The 22,389-nt window shown below is 40.3% G+C and overlaps 1 protein-coding gene across 2 annotated transcripts in view; it reads left to right on the top strand.

The window, feature by feature from the left end:
* Positions 1–11,632, top strand: part of RAB3C (RAB3C, member RAS oncogene family) — a 349,536-nt gene extending 337,904 nt beyond the window's left edge. For both annotated transcript variants that reach the window (XM_029576748.1, XM_029576738.1), the window contains exon 5: positions 8,924–11,632. In XM_029576748.1, coding sequence (XP_029432608.1) covers positions 8,924–9,111 — 188 coding nt within the window. In that variant the 3' untranslated portion in view covers positions 9,112–11,632. The remainder of the gene's footprint in view (positions 1–8,923) is intronic.
* Positions 11,633–22,389: the final 10,757 nt, after the last annotated feature.

The following is a 22,389-nucleotide window of genomic DNA, read 5'->3' as shown; positions in this document are numbered from 1 at the left end:
GAATCAGAAGATCCCGTCTGGATTTTCACTCATTAAAGGTCCAGAACAGGCTGGGTGTCCAAGGAAAGAAGATGATGAAAGGTATGATTTTTGCAATGCAGATGGGACCCTATCACTAGGACTCCAAGGCAACAAGAGAAGAGCTGCCGGGGAGAGCAGCTGGGAGCCAGCGGGAAGCAGGGCCTGCCTGGCCCAACCACCGAGTTGGTAGCTGGGACCAGGGGCAACGCAACGGATGGGCAGGGAATGCCCTCCTCCCATAGAAGGAGAAGGTGAGACCTTTCTGCCAGTGATGATGCGACTGCTCCACTCCATAGCCTGTCCACCACCCGCCCACCAACACCTACAATCCCACAGCAGCAGCACCGAAAGGCGCTTGCACCATGAGGCGTGCGCACGAAGTAGCACAACAAAGGAGCTTGCCCCTTTGTGCGCTTCTTCGTGCATGCCTGAGGTGACACCCATACCAAACACCTTTTAAAATGGAGCCGACCTACCTTATACAAACCATCACAGGATGAGAAATATATGGAAACCTTCAGAGAACGGCAAATCACAAGCAAAGAAAAAGCGCAAAGATGATCTACCCCATGATAAATAGCTAATCTCTTCCTGCCTAATGTTTTTTCCCCTACTACTAAATGTTCAATTTCTGTCAAATAAAATCAAACTGATAAATGATCTCCTAGAGGAACTAAATCCTGCTATCTTCTGCATACCATTATTTATGGAGACAGAACAGAATGGCTTAACACCGCTTTACGACTGCATGTACCACAAAGCGACCTCAGATCCGCTATCAATTCCATCCATTAAAACAGCACACCTTAGCCAGATTCGAGAAAGGGCACTATCCATCGTGGGATCAAAGCTATGGAACTCACTACCAATACAAATAAGAATGCAACAAGAAAAAAAGTTTAAAGCAGAACTTAAAACTTGGCTATTCTATGCGGCATATAATGAAGATAAGAAATAGGCATCAATGTAACTGTACAATTTCAGGTGGCTCTGACCTTTTAACCTCAATACTTAAAGCATGCTTTATGTTTTAGTATTTATTGGTTTAATATTTATGGCTTCTGACATTATTTTATTAGGATATCTTTTACTCTTACTTGTAAAATTTTATCTCTTATTATTACTGTTGTTTGTAATTTTTTTTTATTGTATTTTATTGCTTTGTTAACCGCTGTGAAGGCCATGCCGAGACAATGGTATATAAGTACAAATAAATCTTAAACCTTATTACTGAAACATGGATGAAAGACAATGAATAATGATAATGTTCTCTTAAATCAAATTAATCACCCCAACTATGACATTTTTCACTTCCCCAGACACAAACGTAAAGGTGGGGGCCTATTAATAATCAGTAAAAAAGAACTTGAACTTACACCCTACAAAGTTGAGACTAATCCTCCCTACGAGGTGGCAATACTTAAATCACCACAACTAAATATAGGTATGGTCTATTGCCCACCTGGAAAACTACAAAAAGACTGCTCACCTATAACTGAAATTTTCACTAAAGTGTTTCCATCACCTGAATCCACTTGAATCGTAAAGGACTTTAACTTATATGTAGATAGCATACCTAAAACTACAGCATGTGAAGAATTCCTAGACACTACAGAAGAAATGGGTTGCTCACCATTTCTTACCAATCCCACTCATAAAGCAGGACACATCCTTGACCTAATATTCACCAATCACAATAACTGCATAATCAACACATCTCACAAAATAGTGCCCTGCTCTGACCACCAACTAATATAAGCAGAAATAACCCTCCTCAACACACAGCAAACAAACTCATATAATAATCAATCTTTCACATACAGAAAAAAGACAGACCCGAAAACACTCAAAGAAACTATTAAAAATAAGATATTTGATTTTAATCATGATAATGCCTCCTCAACTTTTGACTCCTGGGATAAAATCGTCATTGAAATAACCAATAACCTATCCCAATCCAGACAAAAATGTTTCAAAAGGAACTCAATACCGCTAAACAAAAAACACACTGATATAGTGAAGAACTGAGACACACTAGACAGACACTGAAAAAATCTGAAGCAATGGTGGAAATGCCAATCTACAGAATTCCTAGAAAAATACAAATCCCTATTAACAAAATACCATGAACAAATCAATAAAACAAAAAAAGATTATTACACTAAACAGATTCATTGTGTAATATTTAATTCAAAATTACTCTTCGAAACAGTTAAAACTTAATTAAGGACCCATCTTCTGCCATCTTGAATAATTATGACTTTTCCAAGAATTCCTGCAATGAATTTGCCACTTTGTTAGATAAAATCAATAGATTAAAAACACAATTCTCCACCTGCTTACCAACAAAAGAACCAGAAGAAAAAAAAGGGGCAAGCTAATTGGAACATATTTGACACAGTATCTAAACTTGACATTAACCAAATCATTACAAAATTTAAGCCTGCTATCCACCCACTGGACCCAATCCCCGCAACTTCCCTGAAAACAGTAAACAGCATAATCACTCCAGCAATCACAACCATAATCAACCACTCACAGAAGGACTGGTCCCCACTGGGGCAAACAAGCTGTGATTAAACTAATCCTGAAAAATGAAACTGGCAGAATTGATGATTGGGACAACTACCAACCAATAGGGATGTGCATTTGTTTGCATTGAAATACTGAATAAAGACTATATTTCCTAGTTCGTTGCATTTCGGGGGGCTGACGAAACAAAAGGAAAACCCACGAAATTTTGTGAGGTTTTCTTAATGTTTTTTTGGGGAGGGAGAAAGGGCACATTAAAAAAAAAACCCAAACCCACCCCAACCCTTCAAATTCAGTTAACTACAAACCCACCCAAACCCCCCAAAACTTGGCAAAAGTCCCTGGTGGTCCAGTGTAAGTCCCAGGAGTGATCTCCCTCTCTCGGGCAGTCACTGCCAGTAATCAAAATGGCGTCGGTGGCTCTTTGCCCTTGCCATGTGAGAGGGGCTATCGGTGCCATTAGTCAACCCCTGTCACATGGTAGGAGCAATGGATGGCCTGTGCCATTTTTTAAGATGAAGAAGCATATAAGCAAATTAATCAAAACTGGATACATTGGCTGAAACCATTACTAACAATACAGGACTTCCATACTGTTTTACAAACACTAATATTTTCAAACATAGATTACTGCAACTCCCTATCACTAGGCCTATCTTCAGGATTATTAAAACCACTACAGTTACTACAAAATGCCTCAGCTAGACTCTTACTAGGGACAAGGAAATTTGACCACATCACCCCCTCGCTGATGGAACAACACTGGCTTCCTGTTCAATCCAGAATATATTATAAAGTATTAACTCTAATTTTTAATATTATCAACAGCATTAACCTATACTTAATAGGAGTGACACTGCAACGATACACACCGCAGAGAGCACTAAGAAGTTAGCAAGTAGCACATTTAAGACTAATCGGAGAAAATTCTTTTTCACTCAACGCACAATAAATCTCTGGAATTTGTTGCCAGAGGATGTGGTTAGTGCAGTTAATGTAGCTGGGTTCAAAAAAGGTTTGGATAAGTTCTTGGAAGAGAAGTCCATTAACTGCTATTAATCAAGTTTACTTAGGGAATAGCCACTACTATTAATTGCATCAGTGCATCAGTAGCATGGGATCTTCTAGGTGTTTGGGTAATTGTCAGGTTCTTGTGGCCTGGTTTGGCCTCTGTTGGAAACAGGATGCTGGGCTTGATGGACCCTTGGTCTGACCCAGCATGGCAATTTCTTATGTTCTTATGTAAAACAAAGGATTTCTAAATGTGCCTACAACACAGAGTACACATCTAACACAAATAAGAGACCAAATGTTTTCCATAGTGGGCCCCAAGTTGTGGAACTCTATACCAGAGTCGTTACGTCTGATAAGAAAGAAAGAGTTTCAAACGTAAAACATGGCTCTTTAGAAATGCATATGATCTTACGTAAAACACCAATATGCTGATAACTTCACTGTCAAAACCATAGATAATGTTAGTAGAATGAGCAATAAGTACTAAACGATGTAAAGTGTAACATGATAAACTATTGATTAATACGAGAAGGATAGAATTTATAGATTACTAACCACATTAGCTCCCTAGCTAACTTGTACCTGAAGTTGATGTGCAAACTATGTACCTGAAGTTGATCTGCTAACCTAGAATATGTATTTGCTGTGGTGACCTAGAATATGAATGTTGTCCAAGAATATGACTGCTAATTTTGTAAACCGCTGTGATCTTTTGGAACAACGGTATATAAAACATTTAAATAAAATAAACAGCCACTGGGAGAGTATGCACATTTAAAATCACCATGAGCTCTACCCAGATGTCTATAATAAGTACACCTTCCTACCACTCAGAAAATCCTGTATGTACATTTATTTAATTTTATGAATCAGTAAATTGTTATTTTATACCCAGTCCTGGTCCTGTCTAATTCTTGCTGCATCTCACCTCATGGGAAGCACTAACAGATACACTTCAAAACTTCAAAGCAGTTACCACTTCCTAAAAAAGGGGTTACACTTGTAAATGTCTTTTGCTGAAATGAACTGAGGAAGCATCACCCTCTATTAGCTTGTGGCGAGTTCATATGTCTGCGGTTATGCAGATGGAGTAGTTGGACATAATTTCAAAACGTAAAGTTGCTGAATCATATGTAACAGCATGGATGATGTTCTTTACTCAGTTGCCACAGGACTTGGTTCACAACTTCATCGCTATGGAACACAGGGCTGGCAGCATTAGGTACTTGATTTATTGGTAGTCCTTGTGTTAGCTGGTCTCGCTTCTTTACTCCTTTTTCATAATGCCAACTCTATTGAATATGCGTAGGACTGTTTGAGTGGGTGCATGCAGGTATGTTTTTGATTTGTAATATGTGGCGGGTAATGTGGGGGAATATGTCCTGCTAGTTAGTCGGATATGTTTATCCTGCTAACTAGCCAGGCTGCTCAGCAGCTGAATATTGACCACATAGTCTATACAAGCTACATGAGGAACTCAAAGATGAGCAAAGAATTCAAAGTTAAACTTGAACACATGGATTGCATCCAGGTTTGAGCTCTAAAGAAATTTCAGACCTTCTCCACTTCCACTGGGGAAAACATTGGATTTTCTATGGTGGTTCTAGGAAAATCTGAAATTGAACAAAACAAAGAAGTTACACCCAAAACTAAACAGCATGCACGTGTCCACATATATGGCTGGATCTGGAAAGCAAAACAGCCCTATCAGAGTACTCATGTCCCCCTGACATGTCCAAGCCATAGCATTCAGGCTCAAAAGATCTGTGTTTCAACTTGTATGGTGGGGTGGACAGGGCTTAGATGTGTCAGAGGGGAAGGAGATAGCCAGGACAACTACTGAAACACAGGAAAGCCCTGGTGGAAAAAAACAACACTGAATGATGCAATCTCAGAGAAGAATTGTCCAGGCAACACAGGTCTCCTTGATGGCCCCTGTGGCTAGATGGTAACTATCCTAGGAAGGAGAAAAGAGAAAAAAAGCAAACAGACAGAACTAAAATACATCTAAAATACTGCTGAAATATCTTTCTTTCTGTGTAATATAACCAACATCTGTCTCTTCTTTCTAAGGAGCCAATGTAATAAAACCTGCTTCAAAATTGGTGTTAAATTTTATTGTGGGTTTTACTTAATATACTTGTTAAAAATAGAGTTATTCATGCTATGCAGTAAGCTAATGGATGCAAATCAAGCTGGAGTAAAAAAAAAAAAAGTACTACATGAAAAAAATGTGTTAAAATTTGAGTTAACCAGAAAAATCTGCACTAATGCAGAAAAATGTTTTTAAAAGTTCTTTAAAACAGGTATAAGGAGTAGGTGCTTGAACTGGAAGGAGTGTGGCCAAAATGACTGTGCAGGTGAGATTGCAACTTGGCACAATTTTGCATGCAAGACCATTTGGGCACGGCAAGCCAAGTGAAATCAAAGAGTAAGTTCTCTAGGCTGAGCACCTACAGCAGAAGGTCATGCCCTTGGGTGCTGTGCATCCCTAATGGCTATACTTGCCCGTTCTGGAGACCTTACCCTGTCATTTCGCTTGGCATGCCTTGCCCAAATGGCCTTGCATGTGAGATTGTGTCCAAGTCGGGAATCCCATTGCTGGTCTTACATTTTAGTCACACCTCTTTATCCTGTGTTTTGTTACCAGATGGCCTGAGATGGAGTAAAAGTTAATTCACATTTCTGGTGTCCGTGATATTCTATTGCTGTACCCATTGCTGTATGACATTGCCTAATTGTTTTTACCACACTAAGCACAGCAATAGAATAACTTTGGCCACCAGAAATGTAAGTTTAGTCCTCCACAAACCAAAAAAAGAAGTTACATTTCCATTGTAAGCTTTTGGGGGGCTTTCACCTACAGCTGAACAAACCACAAGCTCTCCGGGAAGGCACATTCAGCTGGATAATATGCACTTTGGGATTGTGCTTCCCAGCTTTGGCGTACTGGTCATTTTATCTATTTATTTATTTTAAATTATTTTTAGCCCACGTCCTCCAAAATTCGGGGTGGGTTACAGTGATGCAAGTATAGAAGCATACACAATCCTTTAAAACAAACTACAAAATAAGACTTGAAACAAGGATCACGAGTGATGTAAAGCTGCTGCAGCACCGGGAGAGCTGTAGGTTGCAGCCATAGAGAATTTACGTTGGAAATGTAAGCCCTTCCTAGGTCTGAGGTGGTGTCCCACACTGGGCACAATAATAGATAACATTGGCCACAAGAAATTTGAGTTTCCTCCACCTCAGACCTGGGAGTTACATTTCCAATGTGAGCTTCCTTGGGCAGGCTCCAGTCCCAGATTTCCTTTGTTATCTTGAACAGCTGGACAGGAAGCTAAAGCTCAGCTGTTGGTGCCCCACTGAGAGAGCCTGTGTTTTGTTCATCTAACTGTAGGTGCCTTCCCCAGAGAGCTTCTTCTTTTACTGCCATTCTTTGTCAAAATGGTCTTGAATGAGCGAATGTGCCTATTCATTGGGATGCACAGCCCATGCAATGCCAGTTTGGCAAAGAATGGCAAGTAAAATCAAAACATAAGCTTTCTGGGGCAGGCACCTTCAACTCAGCAGTGTGCACTTCATCACTGTGCATCCAACTTTGGCATCCTGTTCAGCTGCAGGTGCCTCCCCCCTCCACCAAAGAGAATTTTATGTTTTTTTAGGCTAGCTGTTGGTACATCCTTAAGAGAGCTTATGCATTGCTTTTACTAGCCAGTCCTTGCAAAAAATGGCCTTGGATGCAAGAATGTACTCTCTGCAGTGAGCACTTACAGATTGCTAAACAGATTGTAAGCTCCCTGGAATGGGCATCTCCGATTATACAGCATGCCAAAGTTGGTGTACTTCTCCGCTGTAGGTGCCCACCCCAAGAGCTTACTGGAAATTAAACTCCTGGGTCTGAAATGGAGTAAACTCACATTTCTGGTGACCAAATTTATTCTACTGCTATGCCCAGTGTTGTAGAAGCAGTTTAGCACTACCACAATGGGCACTGCAATAGTATAATCAGAATTGAGAGTTAGGTTTTACTCCTGCTCTGACCCAGGAGTTAAATATCCAGGGTTAAGAAAAGGTGCTTTAAGCTCTCTGACCTTTAACACATCTCCCTGCTTTGCTGAGGAATAGCTAATGCCTTCTTTTACATGGGATTTGCATGCACCCTTGCTAAGCAATGTGTGGGTTTTTTAGTGTGGTTTTTTATGCGCTAAAACTTATATTACATACCCGAGTAAGCTTAGCGCTGAAAAACCAACATTAGGCTCAGCACAGCTTATTACATCGGCTCCTAAAACCCTTATCCACTTTCTTCACTTTCTACTTAGTCTACTGCATCCTCCACCTCACAGGTCTCCTCCCACTGATCCATCTATCTCAACTGCAAACTATTCAGAATTCAACTGTGCAACTCACCTTCTTCCAGTGCTGGTATGACCACATAATCCGTGTGATCAAGTCACCATAATGGTTCTGAATCCACTTCTGCATACAATTTAAGCTTCTCCTACCCACCTACAAATGCCCTCATTCTCCTCATTGCCTTTCCTCTCCCTACACTCTTGTGACCTCAGTTCATTGGACAAGCTTTCCTTAACTGTGCTCTTCTCCTCCATCACTAACTCTTAACTATGCACTTTCTGCTTTGATGCACTTGTTGCAATGACCTTCCTCAGTTGGTATGTCACGCCCTATCTCTGGCTAAATTCACACCCTGCCTAACAATCTACTTTTTTGAGATTCCCTTGAAATGTTAAACCATGGATCTTCCTGATCATAGCCTTATGGATTTTAGCCATGTATATTTCATGAAATGTCCTAATATGTCATGCCTGTTGATTTTGACTTTATTGTAAACTTCATGGAGCTAGGGCCTCCTGTTATGTGTAACCGAACAATGCTTTGAATGACTTTTATCACTGTAGAAATGATAAATAGTAGTAATAGCTCTGAACATCTATTATCCAATTTTGACAGAAGTACAATAGTGGTAAAATAATTGTTTTCAAATAGCATTTCAGAGAAAAAAATACTTTTTATTTACAACAGAATTTCTTTATCAAAACAGTATTCCAGCCTAATTTCTTCTAGCTGTCAGGCGTATTTGCTCCTATATTTTTTCCCTTTCTCACTCCTCCAGATGTGTAGTGATGTACAGAGAGGCCATTAACATTTGCACACAGGGAACATCCATGAAAACAGCACACAACTCTAAAGAGGAGATGCCTTCACCATCTTTTTTTTTTTTTTTTTACCTTTTTTCCTTCCTTTGTTTTCCCAGACAGTACATAGGCCAGGGAAAAATAATAAAGCTTTAGTGTCATCATAATCCACTGTTAATTCTTCCTTTTTCCAGGCTTTGAATTTTTTGAAACAAGTGCCAAGGACAACATAAACGTCAAGCAGACATTTGAGAAGCTAGTGGATATCATCTGTGACAAAATGTCAGAAAGCTTAGAGACGGATCCTGCCATCGCCACAGGAAAGCAGAACACACGACTAACGGACAACCCTCCTCCACAGCAACCCAATTGTGGCTGTTAATAGTTGACAGAGGCAACTCTGGTGTGTGCTATTGCCAACAAGTATTGAATGGTTGACAAGCTTTTTAATTTATACTGTCTAATAATTTATTTGGAGAAACAAAATATTTTATGTTATATCATTGGCAGGTATGTCCATACATTGTTTAAAGGGTCTGTTATGGAACTGTATGGCAAGTATGTGGTCTTGACTACTTATTAGCATCTACTGTTTGCGTGCACATGTCGTGCATTTACTCCCTCTCTCTCTTTGCTCTAAACAGTTACTTCAGCTGCTGCTCCTTGAACCCCAAATCTGGAATGTTTCATCAATTTAAATTAACGGTGACTCCATGGGTTGATTGCTGTGTTATACTAGAAGTCTCTCTCTCTGATGCCACTTGATATCCTTCCAATTGAAAATGTATATAAAAGTACTCCCCAGGTATTATGAGCAAATGAGTTTGGCTATACAACACTGCCATCCAGTTATTTCCTTCCTTCTGCTTTTGTAAGGAAAGACAGCATTCACCACAGAGCAATGAGAATCTATTTGAGCAGGAAAACGCAGAGCAACATTCATTATGCTACGATTCGATAGCGCACATACAGGTATGGTTGGAGTCTCTAGATAGGAAAGCCAAGTGATTTTAATACTAAGTTAATTACTGAAGATGTTAAATTCCAATGTCATGTTCTGGTGGAAGGATTTTAAGTAGCACTTCACCATATTGTACAATAACAAAACCCAGCTATCCTGAAATGCTAAGCCACAGGTCAAATGTCATAGTGCTGTGTACCCTTTCTAGGTGCAGGTAGTCTTCAAAATAAGGAATTGCCCCACGATTCTAAGGACCATCAAGAGTCAAAGAGAGAAAGGGGAGGGGACATTTTTCTTGATGGGCACTGGCTGAAAAAACAACACTTTTAGCACTCTCAGTATACATCAAAAGAATGTGTGGGTGGAATAGTATTTCCATACTGGGTTTGAGTGTATTTATCTTTGGGAATGCTCTCCCTTTCCTGAGATCCTTTGTCTCAGTGTTCTTTAAAAAAAACAAAAACCAACATGTATTTTTTAATTTCTTGCATGTATAGTTTAAGTGTTTAGCATGTTCCAAATACTACGGTCACTGTACAGAAACAAGAAGACCTCAGCCTGAAGAAGCCCTCTCAGGGCTGGTAAAAATGACATTTTAAAATCTCTGAAACAGAAATCTTCCTATTATTGTGTTACTTGCTGCCACCCGCAGATAAAGACCACAAAATCTCTTTAGTTTGCCCATTATCCTTTTCTGTTTCTCTCATATCTGCCCTTCTCAGAGTTTACCCATTTAAGTTCTTGGGTCTCATTTCATAAGGCTTATGGTACAGACTTTACATCATTCTGGTAGCCCTTCTCTTGTCTGCTTCTATATCTATTTCCTTTGGGAGGTGTGGTCTCCAGAATTGGACACAGTACTCCAGATGAGGTCTCACCAATGATTTGTACAGAGAAATTAACACTTTTTTTTCTGCTGGTAATACCTCTCCCTGTGTACCCTAGGATTGCTCTGGCTCTTGCCACTGCCTCGTCACACTGATTTGCAACCTTGAGATTATCAGATGTCATCACCCTGAAATCTCTTTCCTGTTTGGTGAACATTAGGGCTTCGCTCCCTATCATATATATTACTGTGCCCCAAATGCATAACTCTTTACTTTTTGGCATTATATCTTAGTTGCCACACTCTTGACTACTTCCATAGATCCCTCCTCATTTTTTCTACTCTATGTGGAGTCACTATCATGTTGTAACTCTAAATATCATCTGCAAAAAAAAGCAAACCCTTCTTTTCAAACCTTCTGCAATATCACTTACAAAAAGATTGAACAGGACTGATCATTGAGTTACTTCATTAATAACCCACCCTTTCTTTGAAGTAAGCACCATTTACTACTACCTTCTGTAGTACAATCAGTTTCTATAGTCCACTTTACCACCTTCAGAACTCCCATCTCTCCCCACACACTACTTAGCATATTTATAATCCTCCAGTATGGGGTAATGTCTAAGGCCCCACTGAAATCTTCATACATCACATTCATCTCCTGCCCTGATCTAAAGCTTTGAGAGATTCATATTTAGATACAGTCCAGATAGCAAAATTAGCTGGATAAACTTATAGGGCCTGGTATTCAAGGTGTGTTCAATGCTCAATAGCCGGAGAAGTAGGACTGATCCGGCTATGTAGCAGGCCACTGAACATCCAGTTATAGTCATTAGTCAGCATCCGCTAGATAGCTGAATAAGTCACTTATCTGGTTATCTCTTAGCTGGTCAATTTGTGGGCAAGTAATGGACTGATTGGGATGGAGCTACATAGCTGGATATGTTATCCTGCTAACTGGTGATATTCAACCTTAGTCAGATAAGTTATTCGGCTAAGTAGCAGCTTGTACGCAGATATTCAACGGCATAGCCATGCCACTGAATAATGAATATCCCTTGTAACTTTATCCAGCTAAGGCCGGGATTTTCCATTCTCGCACAGAATGGTGAATCCAGCGGTAACGGGGGGCAGGGGGGCGGGCCTGCGAAAGCCGGCAGCGATCGCACCACCGCGGTGTTATCACTGCCGGCTTTCACACCCAATAGCACCACCGTGAAAGGTGGCGCTACTGGGCGCGCTACTGGCGGCAATAACGTGTCTTACCTTATCGCCGCCAGCGAAGACAGCGCCGCGTCCACCTCCTCGCCACCTCGACTCCGCCCCGACTCTGCCCTCGGCAAGCTATCACACGCGAAAAGGGACTTTACGAGTACAAAAGTCCCTTTTCGCGTGCAATAGCCTTAGAAAATAACCCCCTAAGTTACTTATCCAGGCAGATTTGAATATCGGGTCCACAGTTACTGGGTCAACATAACCTGCCTCCCCCTTTGCCATACACACTAACACCTCAGAAAACATTACTGTTCTTGTCAACTGCTTAAGATCCTTCCATAATTTCCTGAGCTACTTTTGTATGGCATTGTCCCCAGGTGAACAATGACATCAGTATTTCATTCCCTTTTTTCTGCTCCACTTATCCTGAGAATGTGCTTTGTGTTTCCCAATAGACATTCCTTCTCTCTCCCCAGTCCTGACTCCAAACCGATTCTTTTGATAATAGTCCCTCACCTGGAGGAGCTTCCTCCTTTCTTGGGATCCTCCTCTGTTCTTGATATTAAAAGAACCCAATCAGATTACTTAATTTCAGATTTCTTTCTGTCAGTGAGGAAAACTGAATGATTTGTTTCATCACCAAAAACAAAATTCCCCTAAAAATAGCTTTCTTAATACTTAGAAAGCTTTCTGAATTTCCACCTTAAAATAAAATTATGCTCCATATATTAGTGATTTTCTTTTTACATGATGTTGAGTCTTTGTCCTGGCTGTGATGTGAAAATGAAATAGTTCAGTATACTTTATTTCATGAAATACCTTCTAGAAATTAATTACAAATCAAATTGTAAACATAATGCAACAGTAAGCACAGAGGATAAATTATAAAATAAAATCTCAGCACATTGGCATCAATCTGTTGATTTCACATAATTTTTCACCAAATAGCTTTTATGCAAGAAAGTTTGCATTTGTCACTATGAAGTCGGGTTTTATTAAAAGAAAAGGAGATTTCTTGCAAAAATGTTGCACATAGATAGTGGTATATGAGATAATTCCAGATCCCTGGCCAATACAAACCACCAGCAAGCAGCAGTTCATCACACATGGGCTGGGAGATGCACGCAGAGATCTAACAAAATTATTGATCTTGGAGAAAATTGTCCAGAGATGATCTGCCCAAGATCTTTTGTAACCACATAGGTCCATTCTTCAAAAGTTCTAAAAAAGCAGCAGCACTTGCAGGCAGTTTTTGAAAGATACCACTATATCACACCCTGCAGAAGAATAGGTGTGGAGGTGACTGGAAGTGTAGGAACACAGAGATGTCAACTTGCAAAGCAACGGAGGTGGGCAGAAAGTTTTTTGCATTAATGAATTCATTGATTCAAAGAACTTCGAGCCCGCATTATCACCTGGGGGTGATTGGCTGTCTGAACATCATCCTCTCAGTGCCGCCATGCTGTTCCACAATGCATACTCTTTTGGCCACATGGCGAGGAGGCAATCCCAGGGGACTGGTTTAAATTGGAGGAGGCAAAGCATGTGCATAGATGGCATTTTCAAATCTTCACACGCATCCGCAGAAAACGCAGGTTCAAGTTGACTGATCAGACTTTGTACCCGCAGCCTCTTTTAAAGCAAAAGTGCATGTGTACATGTGCTTTAAAGATTGGAGCAAGGCCAGCGGGTATAAGGTATGTGCAGTTTTTGTGCCAGTGCAGACAGTCTGAAGATTTTCCTCCCTGAAAGCACACATGTTAAAAAGTGGACTTGAGAACACAGTAAGCTTGAGGTTTGAGAACATGTGGTTTCTTAAGACACTTAGTACTGCTGGAGAGGCTGAAAAATGAATGCAGTTTATTATAATCTGATGTACAAATATGTCAACAAAACCATGTAATAGAGTACAGAGCACATTTAAAATTGATTAGGTACCATGCAAAATCAAGAAGATCAAAACAGAAAGAGTGCAAATAGTAACAGGATGGTGTATGTATCTTCTGATATATTTCAAAATTGAAACAATTTTTCATCTTCTGTATTATACATAATTATGGCAAAATATAAAAAGTTGCTAATGTCATTTGTGTTGTAATGACAGTGCAAAAGAATATTAAGTTATGGCTGCCACAGTGTTCAGAATAATTTTCTGACTTTCATGCTTCTAGCACCCATAATATTGAATGCAGTATTTCTAAAATGTTATCACTAGAGCCAGATTTAAGAGTCAACCAAACTCATTATTTTGTAAACGAATGAAGCTCATATTTCTTTAAACCCACAAATGTGGGAAGCTCCAGCTGAACTACGAAACAAAGACACAAGTCAGAAAGCGGCTGTACAATGCTGTATCCCAATATTAGCAGCAGTTCCTTGCCTGGACATGTTCACTTACTTTGACCAACATCTGGTGCAGGATCTGAACCAACATCTTAAAGGGTCCAATTAGAATTCTGCACTTCATAATGCACTTCAGTCTAACTACTGAAGTGCATTATGGTTCACACATGTTAACTATCCATAAAGCATGTCAATTAACATCGCCTATGCAATCACTTTATAAATAGTGCAGTTACATTCAGTTTTAATATGACTGCCAATTTAAATATACAAATACCGTGGTAATGAGCTCCTTACTCAGTACCATGCTATTTTCGAAGGTATGATAAATTTAAAGGTTATGATAAACTTAGCTACACCTTTGCAAAATTTAGCTGACTGCCAGCACACCAACTGGGTAGGCTCTCTAGGAATTAACTAGTGAGGGATGACAGTGTCCTGAGTCTTCACCTCAGAAGACCACCCTCAAACCAGAATCGAGGCTCCATCTCTCTTCCCACCACTGACACACGGCAGACTCCCCCCCCCCCCCCCCCCGGCAGAAGTCCCTGTTCTCACCTTCCATCCTTTCCCTCCCCCCATCCCTGAAGTAGCAGACAGTTCTCACGATGCCCCACCCACTCCGGTTATGAAGTCCGGAAAAGTGGCAGGAGGAAGATGGAAAATGTCCTCTGCCTCCTGGGTCTTTGCTGGTCCTTGCCTAAATAGTTTCCAAACTGATTCAGTTTCCAAAATGTGGATAAAGCTGCCATTTAGAAAAGCATCAGCGAGGCAGCAGGAGCAAGGTAGGTCCCTGGAGGGGGTAAGGAGGATATCCATGGGCATGGAATCAAACTTGTTGCTGGATAAGATCTGTAATGTTGTTTGTTTGGTTTTTTTTTTTTTGGGGGGGGGGGGGGTCTGACAGGGAAAAGTGGGCAGAGAACCCCCTCACCATTACGCTAGCCCACCTTGGCCACACTGAATGCCCTGCTGCCTACGCTAACCAGATCCACGTTTCCCAGCCAGCTAGTGCGGGCTGCAGGAAATCACACAAATTGCAGCTGTATTAAAATGACTGTGTTTGGTTTAACACAGCCAATTTAACATGACTGTGATCTTCATGTCATTTGTTAAATTGATACCACATTAAACGTGCGTTACCTCTATGTGGTGGTGGTGGTGTTGATGTTGCTTATGTATGTTCATTATTTATGATTTGTAAATCTCTACTGACTAACTGGAGATATGAGTAATAAATGAAATTAAATTCAAATCTGCCAAATTTAATGCCCTTTAGTAGACACCTTCTAAATCTGTATATTCAGCCTATATATATATATTCTGCCTAAGGGAAAACCCTGAGTCCAGCAATTCAGTTGTCCCAATTAAGGTTTGTAGTCTTTTATACAGCATCCTACTTGGCTAATGCTTAGGCCAAGTATGTTGTTTGAATTAAACTCCAGAGCCTTTTTAATAAGGATTTTTTTCCCCATATGCACAGACTAGGGAAAAGCCCTTTTTGACTATGCCTATATAGTTTCCCGCATTAGTGCAGCAAAAAAGCATGGGAGTTAATTCTTTGGCATTTATTGTACTTCATTAGACTTATCAGCACTCTGTTAAAATTATCTGGTAACCTGTAATATTTACTTTAATTGTTCTTTAATTTTAGTTGCAGGCCATAAGTGGAATTGTCATTGGTTTCTACAGTTGTCCAATGTGCAAAATGTACAGTATATGAGTTAGGTCTTTCCTTCTCTCAGCAGTCAGTCTCCCTCCTGCTCTCTTTTTCTGCACTGGAGACTGTGACTGTTACCTGACCTTGTTTTTCTCTACGTGTGCTCATGCTCCAGGTATTGCATAGAGAAACTGCCTAAGCAAATAATCCTATGTGGCCTTTCTAGAGTGTGAGTCTGAAGGATAAACTTTCTTTCCCAGTCTGCTCAGCTCTGTGTGTCCAGCTGGACTGAATGCACCTTATTTATTGGGGATAAAGTGCTTTCCTAGTGCACAAAGTCTGCTGTCTTTCAATCTCAGCTCTCAGAATTATTTAAAAACCTTACTTTAGCAAGCAAGTAGTAACCCTAATTTTCTCTCCGATACTGACATTTTACCTTCAGGTCGAGAGAGAACCTATCAGTGTGTTTCACATAGCTCTTGCTCACTTGTTGTACTGGTATGTGCATGTATTTTGGCTAAAAAAGAGTTTGCAGAAGTTGTAGCATCATCTTTAGAAAATGACCATGGCATTGGCACTGGAAGTATTGCAGCTGCCATTAAAAAGTATTCCACTGCAACAGTTTGCCCTGAGCCCTTCTAAACACGCATTACTGTAGCAGAGTTTACCAAATATGTGTTTCATTTTCTTAGAAATAGCTTTACATAGGTTTTATTATCTATACAAACTGGCACTCCACAAAACAAAATCTGTAGGTTGTAAATGCATTATTTCCACAGATTCAATTTTCCAAGTTTTTTTTTTTCAGTGAATTCACCTAAAGCAGTTCTTTCTTTCTTATAGGAAATTCACTGAATTCTATTATACAAACAGTGAAAAACAATGAAACGTGTTACCCACAGTCACTTCCTTGATGCCTTTCCAGAAACCTGTGATATAAAAAACAAAACCAAAAATAGCCTCTTTGGATCAGTGGCTGTTTGTGGTGACGGCCGGACTGGGTATTTCTGCAAGTCGGTTTTGAATGGAAAATGTTTGTTTGTGTTATTTTTCCTGTTAACAGTGTTTGATAGTACCAGACGTGGTGATGTGATTCACGTGGACTGTCAGAATGTGTAACTGTTTTAACGGTGTTTGTGGAACTGCAGTGTCTTAAATGTTGCATGATAATATATTATAAAAATAGATATTTTTTTTCTATTTTTAATACCTCTTAATGGAGGGACCTTGGGCCACTAAGTGCAATATTTAATGACCTATTAGTGCAAAAGTAAGCGTGAAGGGAATGAATGTGTGATATCAAGAGGATGGGTGCGGTTTCTTAGAGAGATGTCTGCTGTAGCATAAATGTCTAGTTGTGAAATCTATACAGTACGTCAATTCCGTGTAATGTAAGAATAGTCAATACAGAATGCAGTCCAAATATTTTTAAAAGATATATCAATGTGTTTTCTGCAAGTGCATGTGTAACTTTGCCTTTACAATTGTGAGTGTGCTAACAGGAGTTAGTGTGTGAAGTTGTTAAATAAAAAACACCTTTTATCAAAAAAAAAAAAATTTCAGTAGTTTCTGATATCCATAGTTTCTAAATACAATGTATATATTGCATAAAAGCTCCTTTTCTGAAAATTAATGTCTTAGTATTCCAGAAAAGAGCATGTGGAAATAAAGACATCTAATATAGTGTCAAAATGATATGTTCCTGCTGCTTGATAATATGGTCATGGCCATTAATTGCTTATTTTTTTGTTTCATTCATCATTATATTCCAAGAGGGGTCAGTTTTTGAGAAGACATGCAGAGAATTAGCCACAATATATTATTTAAACACATCAAGATATACATAAAATGGGCTTTGTGTGAGGCAACATAGCATACATAGCTTCATTGCACTGAAATAGTGTCAAAGGGTGCCACCTTCTGACCCATTGTGAAATCTACTGCCAGTTCTCCTGCTCCCATAATTATTGAATAGCATTAATAGCCCCAAATATCTGCTAAAGTTGGGTTGAAATTTCAAATGCAGAGCTGAAGCAAGCTGTCTAATTTTTCTGGCATTAGGATTTAAAGGTAAATTATTGTTCTGTTATCATGGAACCATCACCATATAACTGATGGCATTCTAGTTATTTTTCTGAGTTGGTTATTAAAGACTAATGCAGATACCGATGTCACCATTTATTTGATCAAATAATAAATGGAGTGTAGCACAAAAAATATGCATAGAGATCCTTAAGTTTCAAATGAAACTTCGCTCAATGTGATAGGTGCCAAGCCACAATTGTTTAATGAGAAGTAGTTATAGAAAGTAAACAAACGAAGGTCCCCTGACACAGACCGTGTTTCGCCATTCCGGCTGCGTTGAATCCCAGCACAACTCGGAGAGATGGATTTATCTGATGGCTTGTTCCTATTAAAAGGACTGCAGTTGGCTGTATAGATCTATTGTTATTTTGAAAAATAGGATTTTATTAAGATGTGCAAACAGGACTACATCTTAGGATAAAGGAATGATGGTTCTTCTTTGATGGAGTAGTCTGACAAATAAATTGATCCAGCTGTTTTTGTTAAGTCAGGCATATAAACCACCACTGCATCTGAAAGACAGGAGACCTGTGCGTGAAAGCTCCATGCAACGGTACACAAAGCATTAACTATGCTGTGGAGTATGTCTTAAGTGACTGGCAATAGTAGCTTATCACTTAGGATATTTTTGGAGAGGCCTGGTGGTTTTCTCCTGCTTCCTTGAGCTTCCAGTTCAATCCAACGACATGTGCCTTCATTTGCAAACACACAGCGATTTTATTCGCCCCTGTTTTATATCCCCTCCCTCCTCACCGAGCCCTGTCATGGTAGGATAGTCCGCTGCTTGGGGCCATTTTCTAGACCTCCTGCCAGAATGTGGTTAATCATGGGCCCCAAATCCAGGTGCTAGGTGTGGCCATTCTGCAATGACAATGGTTGGCCTGGGAAACAGAATGTCCTCTGCATGCCACTCAGCCACCAGGCTGGCCTAGACCAACTCTCTTCCCATATCTGCTATAATTAAAGGGACAATTCATCATGGAGGTAATTTTCAAAGGAGTTTCATGTGTAAATGTAACATACTATCAAAGAAATTTTCAAAAGCCCATTTATGCACTTAATGCGGGTCAAACACATTGACAATTCAGTGGTATGTATTGTAGCAATTTTCAAAAGCCCACTGACACGGGAAAGTGTATTTACACATGTAAAATGCAGTTTTAAGCATGTAAATCCTTTTGAAAATTGCCTCAATGCATATTTGTGTTTTTTTCTCATCAAAAGCATGTTTTCATTGTTTTAGCTTGTGTGTGTCCTGATCACCATGTTAAGAGCTTATTTACAGTAATTATTTCCATCTTTCCAAACAAAATCTCTCCAGGACTGGTATTGAAGAGCTCTCACTTCCAGACCCAAAATCCAGAATAATTCTTGCCTCTCACAGTCACAGGAGGAGTGAACAGTCAGATACTGTCCTGTCTCTTCCACTTCAGAAATCCTAGCCTCGTTATAATTAATTTCATGCTAGATTCCCACTTAATGCTGTAATCAGTTATAGAGTTTTGGATCAGGGTATTGCCAGGGGAAATAAAAGAATACATATTGCATTTCAATCTACTAGCAATGAACATTTCAGAATGCTCTTTTGGTCTTTACAGAAGTGGCAACATCAGAAAATGAAAACCATTAGCCATGCTTTTCTTACCCCCTCTGACAAACTCTTTACAGTGAATGAGTAATTTACAGGGAAAGACAAAGACAGGAATATTTTTTAGAGTTCTTTTTATACAAAGTATCAAACAGTATCATGAGTTGATGCTGCATCCAGGAGACCTCTGCTAGCTCCAAAGCTTGGGAAAGACAGACATGGAAATATGGCAGATACTGCAAAGAACCAAAAAGTTCAAACATTTCCGTGAAGCCTGTGGTCAACGTCATATAACGTAGTGGAGTTTTCTGCAGATTGCCAGTTTGAATTTTTCACTGCAGCATCGCAAATTGGGGGCAATTTATGTACTGGAAAAACTTTATTGACTCATCGTATTGATTATGTGGCTTTCTCCTGCACATAAAATGCCTTTGTATAGAGAATCTGGGGAGGATATGCATCAGAGAGAAAGGCTTGCCAGGCAACAATAATTCATTGGGTTCAAAGCGCACTTCCTTCCGCAAAAACTGGAAGCTAATGTAGACCCGGTGAAAGCTGATTTAGCATTATTCAATGTTAATGAAAAGTAATCAGAGCTGAGAGTATCTGCCGAATGTCCACCAATGGTGCTTTGTACAAAGGAAGAACATTTTATGGTTTCTACAATCTCTGGCAATACTTCAGAGTGAATAATTTTTCACTGTTGCTCCATTGGTGTCCATTCCTTTCCAGGGGCTTGCAGTAAGAGAACTGTGTGAGGTTGACTAGATCTATAGCCTCTGTTTTGAGCCCAGCACTTTGGCTGTGTACTTGTTGCTGTTCCTGCAGGCATCTGCAGGCCAGTACAGAAAAACCCACGGGAGAGCCGGCGTCAGCGCCCGCTCTCCCAACGTGCGTCCAGGCCACTCTCCTGGGCGCGCAATTCAGTAAAAAAAAAAAAAATGTAAATGAGGGCCCACGGTAAAGGAGGCGCTAGGGTCACTAGTGTGTCCCTAGCGCCTCCTTTTTGACAGAAGCGGTGGCTGTCAGCGGGTTTGACAGCAGACGCTCAATTTTTCCAGCGTCGGTTCTCGAACCCACTGACAGCCACGGGTTCGGAAAACAGACGCCGGCAAAATTGAGCATCTGTCTTCCAACCCATGGGCCACGGGCAGATTAAAAATTTTTTTTACAATTTTTTTTTATTTTTGGGGCCTCCGACTTAATATCGCTATGATATTAAGTCAGAGAGTGTACAGAAAAGCAGTTTTTTCTGCTTTTCTGTACACTTTCCCGGTGCTGGCCGAAATTAAAATGTGCGGCTTGGCTGCACATTTTACTTTCTGGATCACGCGGGAATGACTAATGGGCCCATCAACATGCATTTGCAAGTTGCGAGCGCTATTAGTTTTGGGGGGGAGGGGGGGTTGGCCACACGTTTTCGAAGCGCTATTACCACTTATAAGGGGTAAAAATATTGCGTTGAAAACTCGCGGCCAAATGTGGGCTAACTGTGCGCTCCACCGGAGCGCACTTTACTGTATCAGCCCGCACTGGTTTGCACAGTCATTCATGGGCAAAAAGGAGATTTAACAGGCAGTCTCAGTTCTGTGCTGTTACCAGCTAAATGCCTGAGGAAACAGATGCAACATACCCGGCTCTAGGTTCATCATCCCAATGTTCTCTGATGCTTGCAATCTTGCTGTCAGAAAAGAAAAAGAAGTCATGTTAGGTTGCACAATACATTAAGATGGCAGTTAATATAATAGGGTGGGCACAAATGATTCTGAGGGCACTTGGCTTTTAAAAGGAATAGCTATCAATGAAGATTTCCAAAATATTGTAAAGAATACTGGGCATGCCATACAATGAGTGAGCATATGTATCCAGATGTATTTTGCTGTTAAGATCACAGGAATACCAAAGTAAAGCTGAGAAAAGAAGATTTTTGGAGTTTGAAAATAAAGAAAACTCCACCATAGCTAATGTGTTGATACAGTAACAATCATAAATAGACCAGGTATTGGCAAAATACAAACATACAGATTGCTGAAAGACTGGGAATATATGTTACCTGGTAGGGATATGCACAGAACACATTTTTGTTCGGTTGCCATTTTTTATATTTGTGTTGTTAGTTTCAGTTCCCAAGTTCACTCATTTCCTTTGTTTCCATTAACATCAATGGGGAAAGCAATGCATCCTATATTTTGGGCTACAACATTAAGGTTTCCTATCCAAATTTAATGAAACTTGCAAACGGGCATCATCAGCAGAGGGAACAGCAATCCAAGAGTGTGAAAAAGTAGCACCAATAGTATTATGAACAGCCCAAGGCACCATGAGAGATCCAAAGCATCACCAACCATGGCGAGAACACTCCAAGGCACCATGAGGGCAGCAAGGTCACCCACAAAATAGTGGCATGAATACCCCCAAGGTCACAAAAAGGGGCAAAGGACACCAACAACAGTGACAGTAACACCCAACAGTGAGGGATGGATTTAGGCATGTCACCTTTTTCTTTTTTTTTTTTTTGCACTTTTGGTGCAGGATAACAGAGGGCTGTTCTCTACTGAATGAGATTTAGCAAAGCTGGAAGGCAGCAAAGCTTAGCCAACCTACTGCCCCTAAATGTTTGCCACCCTAGGCACAAACATAATGGGTGCTGATTGACAAATCCAGGGCTGCCAACAGCATCAAGAGAGGGGAAAGCAGCACAACTAGGGGCATGAGGGGTAAGAGGAAGCAACAACATTGGTATGAAGAAGAGAGGCCCAAAGCAGCAGAAATAGTGGCATAAAGACCACAAAAAAAACCAAAAACCTCCAAAGAGGGGAATGGTACAAACAATGGCACAAACACCCCAAGGCAGAGTGGGGGGGGGGGGGGGGATGGTAGCAATCATAATGGCATTAACACTCCAAAAATACTGAGTGAGGCAACAAGTGGCATGGCATGGAGACAGCAAAGCACTGAACCAAAAGAGAGGCGGAGCAG

This window comes from Rhinatrema bivittatum, chromosome 1, assembly GCF_901001135.1.
Source record: "Rhinatrema bivittatum chromosome 1, aRhiBiv1.1, whole genome shotgun sequence".
In the NCBI taxonomy this organism is placed as follows: domain Eukaryota; kingdom Metazoa; phylum Chordata; class Amphibia; order Gymnophiona; family Rhinatrematidae; genus Rhinatrema; species Rhinatrema bivittatum.
This window is presented reverse-complemented; position numbering and strand designations above follow the sequence as displayed.